General features: G+C 42.6%; 1 protein-coding gene across 1 annotated transcript in view; it reads left to right on the forward strand.

The window, feature by feature from the left end:
• The window catches only part of LOC121002376 (fibrocystin-L-like), a 251165-nt gene that overhangs the window by 18101 nt on the left and 212651 nt on the right, over window positions 1–20413 (forward strand). The window contains 5 exon segments of the mRNA XM_040433838.1: window positions 14624–14677; window positions 15644–15717; window positions 16658–16700; window positions 17514–17584; window positions 20064–20174. Coding sequence (XP_040289772.1) covers window positions 14624–14677; window positions 15644–15717; window positions 16658–16700; window positions 17514–17584; window positions 20064–20174 — 353 coding nt within the window.

Genomic DNA, 20413 nt, shown 5'->3' on the forward strand with positions numbered 1-20413 from the left:
CTCATGCACATGACCGTGCCGTTTTTTGCGGTCCGCAAATTGCGGATCCCCAAAAAACGGATGCCGCCCGTGTGCCTTCCGCAATTTGCGGAACGGGACAGGAGGCCCATTATAGAAATGCCTATTCTTGTCCGCAAAATGGACAAGAATAGGACATGCCTCATAATTTTTGCAGGGCCACGGAACGGAGCAACGGATGCTGACAGCACACAGAGTGCTGTCCGCATCTTTTGCGGACCCATTGAAATGAATGGTTTCGTATACGGACCGTATGTGTAATCAAAATACGGCCCGTATATTGAACGCAAAAAACGTTTGTGTGCATGAGCCCTAAATCCCAGGCCGATTTTTGCAAATCTGACATGTCACTTTTTTAGTAATAACTTAGGAACGTTTTTACTTATCCAAGCCATTCTGAGATTGTTTTCTCGTGACAAATTGTACCTCATGACAATGTTGGCATCATATTGTAAATGTCATTTTAGTTTTTTAGGACGTTAGAAGGCTTAGAATTTTAGAAGCAATTCTTAAAATTTGTAAGAAAATTTCCAAAACCCACTTTTTTAAGACCAGTTCAGGTCTGAAGTCACTTTGTGGGGCTTACATAGTGGAAACCTCTCAAAAATGACCCCATTGTAGAAACTACACCCCTCAAGTAACTCAAAACTGATTTTAAAAACTTTGTTTACCCGTTAGGTGTTCCACAAGAATTAAAGGAAAATGGAGATGAAATTTCACTTTTTTGGCAGATTTTTCCATTTTAATCCATTTTTTTTCTTTAACACATAGAGGGTTAACAGCCAAACAAAACTCAATATTTATTACTTTGATTCTGTGGTTTACAGAAACACCTCACCTGTGGTTGTAAACTAATGTAAGGGCACACGGCAGGGCGCAGAAGAAAAGGAGCGCCATATGGTTTTTGGAAGGCAGATTTTGCTGGACTGGTTTTTAGATGCCATGTCCCATTTGAAGCCCCCCTGATGCACCCTTAGGCTGGGTTCACACGAGCGTGTCCGGATTAGTTCCGGATGCGTCCCGGTGTGTTGCGGCAAACCCGCGCGAGTAGGAATGCAATTGCAGTCAGTTTTGACTGCGATTGCGTTCCGTTGTTCAGTTTTTATCGTGCGTGTGCAATGTGTTTTGCACGCGCGTGATAAAAAACCGACTGTGGTACCCAGACCCGAACTTCTTCACAGAAGTTCAGGTTTGGGTTCGGTGTTGTGTAGATGTTATTATTTTCCCTTATAACATGGTTATAAGGGAAAATAATAGCATTCTGAAAACAGAATGCATAGTAGGTGATCAGTTGAGGGTTAAAAAAAATAAAAAAAATTAACTCACCTTCTCCGTTTGTTCGCGTAAGTCCCGGTCTCTTCTTTACTTCTCAAAAGATGAACTATGGGCTAAAGGACCTTTGATGACGTAAGATCACATGCTCCAATCACATGGTCCATCACCGCGGTGATGGACCATGTGATTGGAGCATGTGATCTTACGTCATCAAAGGTCCTTTAGCCCATAGTTCATCTTTTTAAAGAACTAAAGACCGGGAGAACTACGCGAACAAGAGGACAAGGTGAGTTAATTTTTTTTATTTTTAACCCTCAATTGACCTTCTACTAAGCATTCTGTATTCAGAATGCTATTATTTTCCCTTATAACCATGTTATAAGGGAAAATAATACAGTGAATAGACAGTCACCTAGCAACCGTGCGTGAAAATCGCACCGCATCCGCACTTGCTTGCGGATGCATGCGATTTTCACGCAACCCCATTCACTTCTATGGGGCCTGCGTTGCGTGAAAAACGCAGAATATAGAGCATGCTGCGATTTTCACGCAACGCATAAGTGATGCGTGAAAATCATCGCTCATCTGAACAGCCCCATTGAAATGAATGGGTCCAGATTCAGTGCAGGTGCAATGCGTTCACCTACCGCATTGCACCCGCGCGGAAATCTCGCCCGTGTGAACGCAGCCTTACAGTAAAAACTCCCAAAAAGTGACCCCATTTTGGAAACTACGGGATAAGGTGCCACTTTTATTGGTACTATTTTGGGGTACATATGATTTTTAATTGCTCTATATTACGTTTTTTTGTGAGCCAAGGTAACCAAAAAATTATTTTGGCACAGTTTTTATTTTTTGTTTTTTACAACGTTCATCTGACAGGTTAGATCATGTGCTATTTTTATAGAGCAGGTTGTTATGGACGCAATGATATCAAATATGTCTACTTTAATTGTGTTTGTTTCAGTTTTACATAATAAAGCATTATTTTTTTTTATTATGCTTTTGTGTCTCCATATTCTGAACTCCATATTTTTTTTATTTTTCTGCCGATCTGCAGGGGCTCATTTATTGCAGGAAGAGATGATGTTTTTATTGGTACCATTTTTGGGTACATATGATTTTTTGATCATTAATTTTTACACTTTATGGAGCAAGGTGACCAAAAAATTGGTTGTTTTGGAACAGTTTTTATTTATTTATGTTTACAGCGTTCACCTGAGGGGTTAGGTCATGTAATATTTTTATAGAGCAGGTCGTTATGAACGTGGCAATACCTAATATGTATAATTTTTCTTATTTATTTAAAGGGGTTGTCCGAGTTATGAAAAAATATATATACAGCCAGGTACATAAATATTGGGACATCGACACAATTCTAACATTTTTGGCTCTATACACCACCACAATGGATGTGAAATGAAATGAACAAGATGTGCTTTACCTGCAGACTGTCAGCTTTAATTTGAGGGTATTTACATCCAAATCAAGTGAACGGTGTAGGAATTACAACAGTTTGCATATGTGCCTCCCACTTGTTAAGGGACCAAAAGTAATGGGACTTAATAATAATCATAAATCAAACTTTCAGTTTTTAATAATTGGTTGCAAATCCTTTGCAGTCAATTACAGCCTGAAGTCTGGAACGCATAGACATCACCAGAGGCTGGGTTTCATCCCTGGTGATGCTCTGCCAGGCCTCTACTGCAACTGTCTTCAGTTCCTGCTTGTTCTTGGGGCATTTTCCCTTTAGTTTTGTCTTCAGCAAGTGAAATGCATGCTCAACGGATTCAGGTCAGGTGTTTGACTTGGCCATTGCATAACATTCCACTTCTTTCCCTTAAAAAACTCTTTAGTTGCTTTTGCAGTGTGCTTTGGGTCATTGTCCATCTGCACTGTGAAGCGCCGTCCAATGAGTTCTGAAGCATTTGGCCGAATATGAGCAGATAATATTGCCTGAAACACTTTAGAATTCATCCTGCTGCTTTTGTCAGCAGTCACATCATCAATAAATACAAGAGAACCAGTTCCATTGGCAGCCATACATGCCCACGCCATGACACTACCACCATCATGCTTCACTGAAGAGGTATGCTTAGGATCATGAGCAGTTCCTTTCCTTCTCCATACTCTTCTCTTCCCATCACTCTGGTACAAGTTGATCTTGGTCTCATCTGTCCATATGATGTTGTTCCAGAACTGTGAAGGCTTTTTTAGATGTCGTTTGGCAAACTCTAATCTGGCCTTCCTGTTTTTGAGGCTCACCAATGGTTTACATCTTGTGGTGAACCCTCTGTATTCACTCTGGTGAAGTCTTCTCTTGATTGTTGACTTTGACACACATACACCTACCTCCTGGAGAGTGTTCTTGATCTGGCCAACTGTTGTGAAGGGTGTTTTCTTCACCAGGGAAAGAATTCTTCGGTCATCCACCACAGTTGTTTTCTGTGGTCTTCCGGGTCTTTTGGTGTTGCTGAGCTCACCGGTGCATTAGTTCTTTTCAAGATCGTTCCAAACAGTTGTTTTGGCCCAGTCTAATGTTTTTGCTATCTCTCTGATGGGTTTGTTTTTGTTTTTTCAGCCTAATGATGGCTTGCTTCACTGATAGTGACAGCTCTTTGGATCTCATCTTGAGAGTTGACAGCAACAGATTCCAAATGCAAATAGCACACTTGAAATAAACTCTGGACCTTTTATCTGCTCATTGTAATTGGGATAATGAGGGAATAACACACACCTGGCCATGGAACAGCTGAGAAGACAAATGTCCCATTACTTTTGGTTCCTTAACAAGTGGGAGGCACATATGCAAACTGTTGTAATTCCTACACCGTTCACCTGATTTGGATGTAAATACCCTCAAATTAAAGCTGACAGTCTGCAGTTAAAGCACATCTTGTTCGTTTCATTTCAAATCCATTGTGGTGGTGTATAGAGCCAAAAATGATAGAATTGTGTTGATGTCCCAATATTTATGTACCTGGCTGTTTAGCACTGTAAGGCTACATGCACACGACCGTATGTGTTTTGCGATCCGCAAATTGCGGATCCACAAAAAAAAAGGATGACATCTGTATGCCATCCGTTTTTTTTTGGCGGATCCATTGCAACAATGCCTAAAACGGACAAGAATAGGACATGTTCTTTTTTTTTTGCGGGGCTACGGAATGGACATACTGATGCGGACAGCACACGGTGCGCTGTCTACATTTTTTGCGGAAATGAATGGGTCCGCATCATATCCGCAAAAAAACGGAAACAAACAACGTTCGTGTGCATGTAGCCTAAATCTAATGTGCAGCAATATATAACTGAGCTAAGCAAGTTTTAGGTGACATGTCTGATTGCTGGGATACTCAGCAGCATGTTGTATGTGTAGGACTACAGGTGCCAGCTATACAATGACACTGCTGATACACACAGGATCCTCCCCCTACCTGTTCTTAGGCAAAACTCTGCAGAACTCCTCTGTCAGCTCCTGTGCCCAGCATTTGTCTCCTTACTGCCTGCAGCTACTCAGTAAAGCCTTCAGCCCTGAGTCTGTGCAGCTGAAGGGGTTAAGAATCCAAGGAGAGAGCAGACAGCAGTGAAGGGGGGCGTGGCCATAACAGTGACGTCTCGTGTACAGACTCCTATCTGCTCTCTCAGGTTTGTGCACGAAACATCATCAGAGCAGGGAGAGAAGCTGACATTACAAGTCATCTGACCCTCAGTGAAATCTGAGAAAGGAGCAACTACAGATGCAGTAAGTGCATGGTAAAGCTGTTACATTTGATTAGTTAGAAACATACAAAGAACAAAAAAATAATTCGGACAACCCTTTTTAGTTTTACACAATAATAGAATTTTTGAAACCAAAAAAATTATGTTTTAGTGTCTCCATAGTCTGAGAGCTATAGCTTTTTTACTTTTTGACCGATTGTCTTAGATAGGTTCTCATTTTTTGCGGAATGAAGTGACGGTTTGATTGGTACTTTTTTGGGGGGGCATACACCTTATTGATCGCTTGGTGTTCCACTTTATGTGATGTTAGGTGACAAAAATGGCTTTTTCGGCACTGTTTTATATACAGTACAGACCAAAAGTTTGGACACACCTTCTCATTCAAAGAGTTTTCTTTATTTTCATGACTATGAAAATTGTAGATTCACACTGAAGGCATCAAAACTATGAATTAACACATGTGGAATTATATACATAACAAACAAGTGTGAAACAACTGAAAATATGTCATATTCTAGGTTCTTCAAAGTAGCCACCTTTTGCTTTGATTACTGCTTTGCACACTCTTGGCATTCTCTTGATGAGCTTCAAGAGGTAGTCCCCTGAAATGGTTTTCACTTCACGGGTGTGCCCTGTCAGGTTTAATAAGTGGGATTTCTTGCCTTATAAATGGGGTTGGGACCATCAGTTGCGTTGAGGCAAAGTCAGGTGGATAAAAGCAGCTAAGTAAAGAAAAAAAAGTGGCCATCATTACTTTAAGAAATGAAGGTCAGTCAGTCAGCCGAAAAATTGGGAAAACTTTGAAAGTAAGGGCTATTTGACCATGAAGGAGAGTGATGGGGTGCTGCGCCGGATGACCTGGCCTCCACAGTCACCGGACCTGAACCCAATCGAGATGGTTTGGGGTGAGCTGGACCGCAGAGTGAAGGCAAAAGGGCCAACAAGTGCTAAGCATCTCTGGGAACTCCTTCAAGTATGTTGGAAGACCATTTCAGATGACTACCTCTTGAAGCTCATCAAAAGAATGCCAAGAGTGTGCAAAGCAGTAATCAAAGCAAAAGGTGGCTACTTTGAAGAACCTAGAAGATGACATATTTTCAGTTGTTTCACACTTGTTTGTTATGTTTATAATTCAACATGTGTTAATTCATAGTTTTGATGCCTTCAAAGTCATGAAAATAAAGAAAACTCTTTGAATAAGAAGGTGTGTCCAAGCTTTTGGTCTGTACTGTATATATATTTTTTTACGGCCGTGGCATAAAAGCGGTTAATCCTCTGGCATCGGCTTTTACAGTGATGCCGGCGGCTAAAGCAGAGGCCCGACTATCAGGGACTGCCAGGCCCCTTCAGTGATCAGGCGCGCACCGTTCGGTGCCCGCCCAATCACCATGACGTAATAGTATGGCAAAATGCGGCAAGTCACTTAAGAGTTCATTTTACTCATTTTGGGCTAAAAATCATATTTTTAATTGGCCTTTTTTTTAAAATATTGAGTCATTCTGTCACAAAGGGTTAATTCTTTTTCTAGCTCTGTGAACCATACTTTCACTTTCACTTTCTGCCGGTCATCTAATAACCCTTATCTCTAAACCACTTAGGCCTCTTTCACACGGGCGTTGCGGAAAAATGTGCGGGTGCGTTCCGGGAACACCCGCGATTTTTCTGCGCGAGTGCAAAACATTGTAATGCGTTTTGCACTCGCGTGAGAAAAATCGCGCGTGTTTGGTACCCAAACCCGAACTTCTTCACAGAAGTTCGGGCTTGGGATCGGTGTTCTGTAAATCGTATTATTTTCCCTTATAACATGGTTATAAGGGAAAATAATAGCATTCTGAATACAGAATGCATAGTAAAACATCGCTGGAGGGGTTAAAAAATAAAATAAAAAATGTTTAACTCACCTTAGTCCACTTGTTCACGGCCCGGCATCTCCTTCTGGCTTCATCTTATCTCTGTGCAGCAACAGGACCTGTGGTGACGTCATTCCCGTCATCACATGGTACGTCACATGATCTTTTACCATGGTGATTCACCATGGTAAAAGATCATGTGACGTACCATGTGATGACCGGAGTGACGTCATCACAGGTCCTTGACCTATAATTAATGCTCACCACTGGTCCTATTCAGTAAAGGGGACAGAAGCAGATGCCGGGCTACGCGAGCAAGTGGACTAAGGTTAGTTAAATGATTTTTTATTTTTTTTAACCCCTCCAGCGATGTTTTACTAAGCATTCTGTATTCAGAATGCTATTATTTTCCCTTATAACCATGTTAACCTTAATTTTCCCTTATAACCATGTTTTACTAAGTTTAGAAGCAAATCTTAACAGTTTTAACAATATTTCCAAAACCCAAATTTTTCAGGATCAGTTCAGTTATGAAGTCACTTTCTGGGGCTTACATATTAGAAACAACCCATAAATCACCCCATTTTAGAAACTACACCCCTCAAGGTATTCAAAACTGATTTTACAAACTTTGTTAACCTTTAGGTGTTCCACAAGAGTGAATGTCAAATGGAGGTGAAATTTCAGAATTTCACTTTTTTGGCAGATTTTTCATTTTAATCCATTTGTTCCAGTATCAAAGCAAGGGTTAACAGCCAAACAAAACTCAAAATCTATTTACAGAAAAACCCCATGTGTGCTCAAAAACTGATGTATGGGAGCACAGTAGGCTTCATAGTGGAAAGAGCATCATATGGCTTTTGGAGAGCGGATTTAGCTGGAATGGTAATTGGGAGCTATGTCGCATGTGAAGACATCCTGAGGTGGCCCTACAGTGGAAACCCCCAAAAAGTCACCCGATTCTGGAAACTACACCCCTCAAGGAATATTTCAAGGTGTGTAGTGAGCACTTTGACCCATCGAGCTTTTCACAGAATTAGGAAACGCTTGGCTGTGAAAATGAAAAATTTAAATTTTTTCCTAAAAAAGTTTCTTTACACCCACATTTTTCTATTTCACAAGGGGTAACAGGACAAAATGCACCCCACATTTTGTTCCCCATTTCCCCCCGAATACGCCAACACCCAATATATGCTCATAAATTGATGTATCGGTGCATGGCAGGGTCCAAAAGGGAAGTAGCGCCATAGGGCTTTTGGAGGACAGATTTTACAGGATTGGCTTTTGGGAACTATGTCGCATATAAAGACACCCTGAGGTACCCCTACAGTTGAAATCCCCAAAAAGTGACCCCATTCTGGAAACTACACCCCTCAAGGAATATTTCAAGGTGTATAGTGAGCACTTAGACCCATCGGGCGTTTTACAGAATTAGAAAACGCTTGGCTGTGAAAATAGTAGCTTTATACCCACATTTTTAACTTTCACAAGGGGTAGCAGGACAAAATGCACCCCACATTTTGTTCCCCATTTCCCCCCCCGAATACGCCAACACCCAATATGTGCTCTTAAAATGATATATGGACGCATGGCAGGGTTCTAGAGTCAAACAGCTAAATATGGATTTTGCTGATCTGAATTGGCTGACATGGATTTTAGCTGCTATGTCACATTTAAAAAATTTCCAGAGGTCCCCAGAAATGAAAAATCCAAAAAAGTGACCCCATTTCAGAAAGAGCACCCCTGTACGAACATTTTAAGTGGTGGAAAGGGTACTTTTTACCAAACAGGTATCTCACAGAAGGCAGAAATACTTGAGACAAGCATTTCATAGCACACATTTGTAAAAATTACTAGCAGACCCCAATTTTTCACTTTCACAAGGGGTTAAAGGAGAAAATGCACCCCAGTATATGTTCCCCATTTTCTCCCCATTTTGCAAACACCCCATATGTGCTCGTAGCCTGCTGTATTGGCGCACAGCAGGCAGCTACATGCAAAGTACAATTTGCAGGCCTGAATTGGCAGACATGGATTTTAGCTGCCATGTCGCATTTAAAAAATATCCAGAGGTCCCCAGAAATGAAAAACCCAAAGAAGTGACCTTATTTTGGAAAGAGCACCCCCGTACGGACATTTTAAGTGGTGGAAATGGTACTTGTTACCAAACAGGTGTCTCACAGAAGGCAGAAATACTAGAAAGAGGATTTCAAAGCACACATTTGTAAAAATGAAAAAGTACTAGCAGACCCCAATTTTTTCACTTTCACAAGGGGTTAAAGGAGAAAATGCACCCCAGTATATGTTCCCCATTTGCTCCCCATTTTGCAAACACCCCATATGTGCTCGTAGCCTGCTGTATTGGCGCACAGCAGGCCGCTACAGGCAAAGTACAATTTGTAGGCCTGAATTGGCAGACATGGATTTTAGCTGCCATGTTGCATTTAAAAAATTTCAAGAAGTCCCCAGAAATGAAAAAACCCCAAAAGTGACCCCATTTTGGAAAGAGCACCCCCGTACGGACATTTTAAGCGGTGGAAAGGGTACTTTTTACCAAACAGGTGTCTCACAGAAGGCAGAAATACTAGAGAGAGGATTTCAAAGCACACATTTGTAAAAATTAAAAAGTACTAGCAGACCCCAATTTTTCACTTTCACAATGTGTTAAAGGAGAAAATGCACCCCAGTATATGTTCCCCATTTTCTCCCTATTTTGCAAACACCCCATATGTGCTCGTAGCCTGCTGTATTGGCGCACAGCAGGCCGCTACAGGCAAAGTACAATTTGCAGGCCTGACTTGGCAGACATGGATTTTGGCTGCCATGTCGCATTTAAAAAATTTCCAGAGGTCCCCAGAAATTAAAAACCCCAAGAAGTGACGCCATTTTGGAAAGAGCACCCCACGTATGGACATTTTAAGTGGTGGAAAGGGTACTTTTTACCAAACAGGTGTCTCACAGAAAAGATTATGTAGTGGTTGTTGGAAAGTGGGTCTGCAAGTGAGGTGGACTAAATCAGAGATATGGAAATATTACAGGGAGCATAAAGGATGAAATTAAAAAGGTGGTAGGTTCGGAAGCATTCTTTCATGCAGAGGCCAGGTTTATCAGGGCAGGTGTCGCACTGATAAATGGTGTCCTTTCGTATCCCCCTTTTGTAACAAACCCAACATCTTTTTTGGGTCTTTCCCCTCTTTACTGTTTGTGGGACCAGGGAAATGTTGTCCTGGTACAACACGGCACCATGACCTCCTGAAGTACTCGGGCCCTCCCCTTCCTGACTTTGGAAAATTAGGGCCTTGATTACCGCCTCTTGGAACTGAAGGAAAGTTCCTGTCTGGTCTGCAGTTCTATGTAAAATGTATGCATTGTACATTGCCATCTGTACAATGTATACGGCAAGCTTTTTGTACCACACCTTAGTTTTACGCATGGCACTGTAGGGCTTCAGAACTTGATCGGACAGATCAACCCCTCCCATGTGCCTGTTGTAATCAAGGATGCAGTCAGGCTTGTTGACAGGGGTAGTGGTACCTCGCACTCGGGCTGGAGAACTGGTGTGAGTGTGAATGGTGGTTAGTACAAGGACATCCCTCTTGTCCTTGTACTTAACCGCCAGCATGTTCTCATGGAGGAGAGCCTTACTGTCACCTTTTCGGAGTGGTTGCCCTACCAGCAATCTAGGGAGCCCTCTCAGATTTTTTCGCACTGTGCCGCAAGCCACAGTACCTCGAGCTTTTAGGGATATGAATAGGGGTATGCTGGTGTAATAGTTATCTACATAGAGGTGATAACCATTATCCAGCAGTGGGTGCAGTAAGTCCCACACAATCTTGCTAGTAACTCCTAGGATGGGGGGGGGGGGGGGGGCATTCAGGGGGTTGTATCCGGGAATCTTTCCCCTCATAAACACGGAACCTGTAGGTGTACCCAGAGGTACTCTCTCACAGCTTGTACATTTTTATTCCGTACCGTGCCTGCTTGCTGGGCAGGTACTGGCGAAATTTAACCCTTCCTTTAAAATGTACAAGGGACTCGTCTATGCAAATTTCTTTTGCTGGGGTGAACACCTCTGTAGATTTTGAGCTGAGTTGCTCCAGAAGGGGTCTTATTTTGAATAGACGGTCAAAATTTGGGTCTTTATTTTTTTGGGGGGGGGGGGGGGCACTGTGCATTATCATTGTAATGTAGGAATTTCAAAATGGATTCAAATCTTGAGCGGGACATGGCCATATTGTAAATTGGAGTGTGGTACAAGACATCTGAACTCCAATATTGTCTCATTTCAGTTTTTTTTACAAGGCCCATATGCAGCAAAAGCCCCCAAAACTTCATAATGTCTGCTGCATTTACAGGGGTCCAACCTAGGATGTTGGGTTTTGAGAAATAAACTGCTGGGCGTACAAATTTGTTTGGGTCACGATCAAATTTATGAGATCGTCAGAGAAATAGATTTTGAAAAAATCTTTTTCTGTGAAGCCCATGCAGTCAATCTTGATTCCAGAGTTTCCCACAAACTCTGGAATTTGGGGCTCATAATCCTCAGGCGGTGTGGACCATAGGGGATCACTGGGGGGGCTACTTCATCTCTCCTGGGGCGTCTCCTTGAGGGTCCCTCATCACCGGATAACGATGATGATAAAGGAGTTGAGGTGTAGAGGAATGTGGCATCCTCTTCTCCCTCACTTGCAGACTCTGTTTCAGAGGCAAGGATGGCGTATGCCTCTTCAGCGGAGTACATTCTCTGGGATGAATTGGACATTTTTATTTTTATTGGTGTATGTAAAATTAAATTAAAATTAAATTTATGATAAAGAAAAAAAGAGAAAGAAAGAAAAGAGAAAAAGATAAGTGAAAGAATTAGATAAAAATTTAGAAAAAAAAGGCTCCAAAAAAAATATATATAAAAAAGGCACTAAACCTGAGCAGACGCAGTCAGTAATTGACAGTACTGACCGGCGCTCAGCAGGTGCAGGACCCACGCACGCAGACGCACGTGTGTGGGTTCAAAAATCTAAACTAGTACTAACTAAAATTGACTTATATATATATCTATATGTGTGTATGTATATATATATATATATATATATAGCTAGCACTAACTGATTAGCTAGCTAGCACCAAAAAAACACAAGTGCTGAACAGCACTTGCCAGTCACAGCTCGCACACTGAAAAGGTGGTGCAGAGCCAAAAAAAAGCCAACAAAAAGCCAAAAAATGCCCAAAAAACCCAAAAAAGGACGGAGAGGGGGGTGAAGGGGGAAGGGGAGGGGGGAAGAGGGGGGAACAGGGAATGGGGATCTGAAACAGCTGCAGATGAGCCAAAGATCACTACAGCTGTTTCAGATGTTGTTCTTTTTCTTCTTCTTCTGAAAAGCTCTGAGTGAAAAGAAGTGATTTATGTGGTAGTACCACAAGTCCCAGCCGACAACGAGCAGCACAGAAGGGCACCAAGCTAGAATGGCTGCCTGCAGAGAGGCACCAACGGTTCTTTCTGCTGCATAGCGCTGCCATTGGCTGGAGCGTTGTTCCAGCTAATCACAGTGCTGGGAGGGGACATCAGTGTCTGATGTCCCCTCCCTGACCTCGGAGGTGACATGGGCTGATGTAATCAGCCCCAATCACCTCCGTCCCAGCCACCAGCAGCACCACAGATTGGCTGATACTTGTGTAGCGCTGCCATAGGCTGGAGCGTTGTTCCAGCTAATCACAGCGCTGGGAAGGGACACCTGTGTCTGGTGTCCCCTCCCTGACCTAGGAGGAGACATGGGCTGATGTCATCAGCCCCCTCCCACCTCTAGCCGAGCCCCCTTGCAGCTCCATTCATTGCCGGCGCTGCAATGGGCTGGTCTTCACTAGCCAGCCAATCGCAGCGATCGGGGCTGCAGGGGGGCGGAAAAACTACTGTTCTCCCTCAGCTAAGATGGCTGACTGCCGATTAGTGCAGTCAGCTTACTCCGGTCACAGCGCGATTCGGCACGGTGACCGGAGTTATCCATGACGTACTATTACGTCACGATTCGGTAAGTCACCGACTTTCATGACGTACTAGTACGTCATGTGTCGGGAAGGGGCTAAAGGGAGTCTGTCACCACAATTTGACATTATAGACAGCTTACATAGCGCTGTAGCATAACTGTACATGAGTCAAATGGTACCTTTATTGTGTTGTTCTGAAGTTCAACATAGGCAAAATTACTGTTTTATTCATATGTAAATGAGGGCTCGCAAGTGCCCAGGGGCAGCGTTCGGGCTGTAAGTGCCCAGGCCGCTCTGCCTCTTCACATAACTTCTTCCCAGCTTGTTGCTTGGCCCGCCCTGTAAGCCTCTTGCATTATCCAGTGTACTGGCCGAGATCCCCCCTGCGCATGCGCACTGCATGGTATGATGCTGCTTCCCACAATGGTCATCACAGTGCGCATGCCCAGGCCGGCGATGAACTGTGCACTCGTGGGATCTCGTCCAGTACACTGGATGATGCAAGAGGCTTACAGGGTGGACCAAGCAAGAGGCTGGGGAGGGGTTATGTGAGAAGAAGACAGACTGGCCTGGGCACATACAGCCCGAACGCTGCACACAGGCACTTGAGAGCCCTCATTTACATATGAATAAAACAGCGTTTTTTTCCTTTGGTGACATCAAAACAAAAGGACAAATGTACCATTTGACTCATCTATAGTTATGCTACTGTGCTATGTAAGCAGTGTATAATGGCAAACTGTGGTGACAGACTCCCTTTAAAATGTCAGCGAGCAGAGATAAGGAGCCCGTCAGATTAGCTAGCTGATGGAGCAGAGAGAAAATTCAGATCCCTCTATTAGAGAATCTCAGCCATGTACAGAAAAAAGGGCTACATATTTGAAATAAAGACTAATTAAAAAAAATATTTTTAGCTCAAAATGAGAGAATAATGCAATAATGAAAAAAATTCCCCCCAAAGGTGTAGATAGCCTTTACTGCTACAACACTGGCAGTATAATAGCATGCTGGTGGTTTAGTGTACAAAAGGCTAGTGATAGCTTCCCTTAGGGCTCATGTACACGACCATTGCCTGTTTTCAGGTCTGCAAATTGCAGATCCGCAAAACACGGACACCCGCCATGTGTGTTCCACAATTTGCGGAATGAAAAGTCCGGCCCATAATAGAACAGTCCTATTCTTGTCTATAAAGCGGACAAGAATAGGATATGTTCTATCATTTTGTGGACGTCACGGAACGGAGGTGCGGATGCGGACAGCACACTCTAACTAAGGTTAGAGTGAGGCGATAAAAAATAAACTGTATAAGGCCCTGTTCACGTGGCGTAATTTGTGACGACAAAATCTGCCATTTATTCCGTAACTACTGTAGTTTTTCAATTTGAATTCCATGGACCTGCTCACGATTCAGCCCCACTGAATGAAGCTGCAAGTGGATACCGCACCGAGAAAGTACACCCCCTGTCTTTGCGAGGTCCTGGCTTTAAACCACTGGCCACACGAACGGCAGCACGGCCTCACATTTAAAACAATGAGAGGCAGATTCTACACTGCGACCTGCTGGATTTTTGGGTGGGAGTCTATGCCAAAATTTCAAGGAAAAATCAAGGAAATTTCATTGACTATTCCTCAGGATATCCCATCATCTGCAATCGATCGTATGGAAATTCACAATCATAATGCAAGAAATGTAGATCCCAGCACCACGAAATGCTTGATGATGTTTCACTTTTTATAGCGAATGGATTTTTAATTCTGATTTTTGTTTTATTTCACAGGGTTTACGCTGGAGGAATGCCGTGTGAACTGCTGATTCCTAACTCTGATACGTTGTAAGTCATGAGTAACTCAATGTCTTGGAAGGACACAGTTGCCTCCAAAATTTTAAATAAACGACTTGTTGACATCTGCATTGACTTTTCCATCATATTGTTCCGTCAGACAACCAGAAAGACAGAAAAAATGTTTTAAACCTCATTCTTTAAAAGTGAATTTGTCACCTACTTTTACTATATGAAACTGATGGCAATTAGTGATGAGCGGCATGGGCAATATTCATTTTTCGCAATATTTCACAAACTTTTTGAATAATATTTGCGATAAATTTGCAAATTCTAGAATTCGTGATCACCAGTCATTATTCTCGTGATTGCTTTTTTCTACTTTTCTGTTCATCTGATGGAACAAAATAAGGCCTCTTTCACACGAACATATTTTTTTTTAGTTTCCGTTCAGTTTTTGCGGTTTTCGTTTGCAGTCCATAAGCAGAACCATTCATTTCAGTGGTTCCGCAAAAAAAACGGAATGTGCATTCAGTTTCCGTATTTCCATATATCCGTTCCGCTAAAAGATAGAACTTGTCCTATTATTGTCCGCTAATAACGTTCTGTCGCTCCATTCAAGTCAACACATCCGTATGTCATCCGTATTGTGCGGATCCATGCCCACTTTGCCCATGTGTCTACTGTTTACAAACATTACAGTACATTACAGTAATGATTACAAATTTTATGTTTCTGTTTGCGAGCCGCAAAAAACGGATCACATACGGAAACCATACGGAGATGTTTTTGGAACAGCGGATCCGTGAAAAATGGGCCGCAAAATACAGAAAAATACATACGGTTGTGTGAAAGAGGCCTGACAGAAAATTCTACATTAAATGGAAGAAGCCCTAGGGAGTTAGAAAGTATTCTGTTTCTACCAATTCTATAAATTCTATTACTAGCTACACAGTATTTTACATTCACTTTATGATATAAGATATGCAGTTACAGATTGTGTAATCTCCATCCTAGGTACGGGTTACAGCTGGACTATGCATACAGCGATTATGGTTTCATGGTTTGCCGTAATACAGGGACATACGTCGGTAAGCCGCACCTTCTCATTTGTATTCCTGTGCCGTCTGATTTATTTTTTTTCAGTGCAGAATCACTTAGTTCATCATGAAAATAAGAAAACTCAGAGCATGGAATCCACCTGTCTACTGCAGCTTTAAGGGTGAATTTGCACAACCGTATCCGTTTTGTGATCCGCAAATCGAGGATCTACAAATTACAGAAGCGGTCACCACATATAATTTATATGTCTTTTTTTGTGGCATTTTTTGTTTAAATGGTGCCTTTTTTCAGATTTATTTTTCCCTTCAGAGGAGGGGATGATATCACCTGAAAAAACACCATTGCATCAACATGGCAGTAGCACAAACACACGAGTGCCCTACAGTTCATATTTGCCATTGATTTTCTGGTAACATCTGGAACTAGTGTTTTTCCATCAAAAAATGCACCAAAAAATGCAAAAGTGCAAAAAAAATACAATAGGCCATCACTAGTTGTTTGGCTGTTGAGCTGATCAGCTGTTCTGCAGTAGCTCGGTCATCGGAAATCGCCGCTAGAACTACAGTGCGCCGCCAGCATTGTAGTGGACTGCGCTCGCAACTGCAGCTCTGCAGAGCCATGTGTTTTTATAAAGGAAAGTATGGGCCACCCTCTGGGGTCAGTTCCTCTGTAGCGCTCCATAAAAAAGGCCACTGGAAAGAAAAATACAACATGAAAACATAAAAGCATAAAAATTGCAGAACACACTGACGTATTGTTTTTTTTCAAGCAAAAAACAAAATAAAACTAAACCTTGCCAACTCGTGGCGGCTTATTGGGCACATGATTTTGTGTGTAACTTGAGGTATTACCTGTAAAACTGTGTGCCATTGACTGCGGTGGGTGGACTGGACTACAGCTGTGTAGATAAAAACAACAATCATATACTACCATGATGTAACTTTTTTTTTATTGCTTATGTTACCATAGGACATCACAATATCAGTTTCATCCTGGACAGTGATTTTGGAAGGTAAGTACATGTGAGACAGTAAGGAATATAGTGTATCTAGAAAAATCTGGAAGACGAAATCATGATATACTGCCTAAAGAAAATCAGTATAACTAACAGATATATAATATAAAAATAACAAACAGGCGCATGATCCATGAGGCAAGGTGAGCGCGCTACCTCATGTTTTGCCTCAGGAAAAATAAATGGGCAGTAGTGACCCTGGTACCACTTAAGAAATGTGATCACCTAAGGCAATGGACATAACTAGCAAAGTGTTTAAGTTGCCAGACAAGTGTGGAAGGAACTCTCCAGACAAACTTGATACACTGTGTAATGGCTAGAAAAGGGCTTGAGGGGGCGCAGCATGACACAAGGATTAAAAGGACTTACTGATAGGGCTTACTTACATATATTGATGACTTATCCTCAGTGTTCCTTCAAAGTATACCTGTCGTCTTGGTTTATTTTTAATATATCGTAGGGACAGGGATGTTAAACATTTTTGTAGTATACTTTATTAGGGAAAGAGGATTCTTTGTTCTAGAAAACAGGGTATAAAGGGTCTCCTTAGCAAAGCTCTAGCTCAGCGTTGCTAAGGATAGGCCTGTTTCACACTTGGCTTGTGGCTTTCCGATTTTGAGATCGGCAGAAGATCCCAAAACAGAGGCCAAAATGTCTGCAATCTGATTGGTTGTTGTGGGCAGCTGCTCCCGCCTGGGCCTCATCCTGCATTTATATTTTACTCAGCTGGGTCCAGACGCCACTTTGTCCTCAAACCTGTTAAATAACATAATTTACAGACTTTACTACTGGACCTTTTTTCTGTTGCAGGAGTTTACCAGACTTGGCCACATATTTTGTGTCTTCCTTGAATAAGATGGCCATGTACCAGACGTATGCAGGTAACACACGTTCTTGATTATCGCATTAGGATCTCTTTACGTCTTTTTTTCATTATATTCAGTACATACGCCATTTCGAACGTTCAGCCTAGACATATATAACGGTATGCTACGTATTGCTCACAAGATATTTGTGTAAAGTATGCCGGCCTTGAGGTGGTGTTAATGGAGAAAGAGGAACGCGTACTTTGTTATTCATGGACATAGCGCAGGAGAATGTAGTGTTCTTCTCCTCAGGAAGAGGAAACTGTTTACATGCTCCATTTTGGCATAGAGCCTTGATGTTTTCAGCTGCACGTCATGTTGTATATGAGTCACATAGACTCCCACTATATATATTGTGGGGAACCGTACTCACTTGACCAGTGTAAGGAGGCAGGGACACCAAAACGTTCAACAAAAGTCCTCTTTATTTAGTCTTTTTCATCAAAAGTACAGCCAGTACATCCGGGTCAAGCAGTTGTAGCACACTCGGACAGTGTTACCTCACACTGTCTGCCTTTCCTCCACCTAAGATCCAGCAGCAGGATTAAAGGGAGTCTGTCACCACATTTGAGCCTATTAGACAGATCCAATAGCGTTATATGTGCCACCCAGAAGTTTAAAACGGTACCTTTGTTGCATATACCGGAGTCTTGTTTCAGCCAAAAATGAACTTTGTAGGTTCTGTAAATGCGCCCTCTCAAGTGCCCAGGGCGGCATCTCAATCTTCCGAGCCCAAGACCGGACCTCCCCAACGGCTCATAACCCCGCCCCACGTGTGCCTCTGCCCGCCCGTTTACGCTCCTCCTCTCTCCTTTTCCACTGCGCCGCAGGAAAGAGGAGGAGCGTAAACGGGCGGGCAGAGGCACACGGAGGGCTGGGTTATGAGCCGTTGGGGAGGTCCGGTCTTGAGCTCGGAAGATTGAGACGCCGCCCTGGGCACTTGAGATGGCGCATTTACAGAACCTACAAAGTTCATTTTTGGCTGAAACAAGACTCCGGTATATGCAACAAAGGTACCGTTTTAAACTTCTGGGTGGCACATATAACGCTATTGGATCTGTCTAATAGGCTCAAATGTGGTGACAGACTCCCTTTAAATAGGATCCCTGGACATCAAGTCCCGGACTGGAACCTGGGGAACAGGCATCCACCCAACACATTGCCTGTTCCCAGTAAAAGCCCGCCCTGAACTAGCTGAACCAGCTACACTATCTATTTTCTGTGTCCACCAGCTAACTTAGTGGACACCTAGACTAGGGCTTTTACTCCACCAAAGCCGTGCACCTTGGTGGCACATTCCTGGTAAGCAAGCCACTTTAGAATGCTTCCTGCAACATTCTGGGTGACACATATCTCCCCTCATAGATGACTCCTGTCACCACCTCACAATATATATATATATATATATATATATATATATATCCCACTGGTGTCAGATTATTAAAGCACCACAGTCCCCCCCCCCCCCCCTATATATTGCAGGATAGGCCATTATTAGGGAATAAGATAGAGGCTCTTGTGTACAGTATACCTGTTTTGTTTGATGTGTAATTTTTGGTTTGGCAGTCATCTTGATTCCTTCTCCCCTCAGATATGGTTTTTCTAATGAATTCTACATTTCCCCTCATGCCTGGCTTTGCAGAGACAGTGGGAACGGAGTCTCAACACACTGTATTACTCTGTGTAGTGGCAGCCATGACAGATTAGTGTCCCAGCTGCTATACCCTCACGCTACATGTTCTCCTATGTGATACAGCTTAAGCCTGTCTCCCCTCTCTGTCCTGCCACCTCTCTCTTCCCTGTCAGCTTTTACATGCAGGAGGCAGGGAGAGCAGTGTAAAGCTACATCCTATAGAACTACACTGGAGAGTCAGCACACACAGATAGTACAGGCAGGCAGTGTGAGTCAGGAGCTGTATATAACTGCAATTAATCACTGTATACACTTTCCTATATATCAGCAAGGGAGCTAGTGTAGATCTGAGGTATAATTTATGCCAGTTTCCTAACATAGTTTGTAGTAAAAGTACTGGGTTGGCTATAGCTGACCCAACACCCCACTTTGCTCCACCTACTTTTTAGACCCCAATACGTCTCAAAATGTTGTGCAACCATGATGTGCGTTAAACTTCAAGGCTTTTTGACGACTGTTTTTTTTTACAATGCCTTCCTATATATTTTAAGACCTATTCACACAGTGGTCTACGTCAACTCCGCACCAGAATTCCGGGGGCAACCGCCTCCCATTGTTTTCAATGAGAGGCAGAGCTGCAGTTTAGATGGCCATAAGTTTAAAGCTAAAACTGCGCCAAGAAGGTCTCTGGATGGCCACCACAATGAGCCATGGTGGGTTATCTTCAACTGGGGTCCACTGGGATAATTTCTGGTACCTGCGCCAAACTTATAGTAAAAGTGAGATGTCAACCTTGCCTCATACATCTGATAAAGTAATGGTATTATATTCATGCCTTGCATGCTGTGCTTATATTTCTAGAGATTACAGGGATTTACCCATCTGCTGGAAGTATAGAAGGAGGTGCAATAATCACAATATCTGGACACTTCTTTGATGAAACAGATTCTCCTGCCAAAGTCCTTATAGGGGGTGAGTGAAATTTGTTACTACAACTGAACTACCATGGTGATTCTGGGATACAGCAGGAGACCTGCTTGTTGACAGTTTCCAGGGCGCAACAGGTTATCTTTTGTATATTTTACAGAGCAGCACAAAGCAAAGAGTAAGTAAAAATAAAAAATAAAGTTAAAGTATATGGACATCTGCGTATCCAGTTTTTTTTTTATTGTCCCCATGGATCTGAAATTAAGAAAATGAATCTTTGGAAA

This window comes from Bufo bufo, chromosome 5 (genome assembly GCF_905171765.1).
Source record: "Bufo bufo chromosome 5, aBufBuf1.1, whole genome shotgun sequence".
NCBI classification, from domain to species: domain Eukaryota; kingdom Metazoa; phylum Chordata; class Amphibia; order Anura; family Bufonidae; genus Bufo; species Bufo bufo.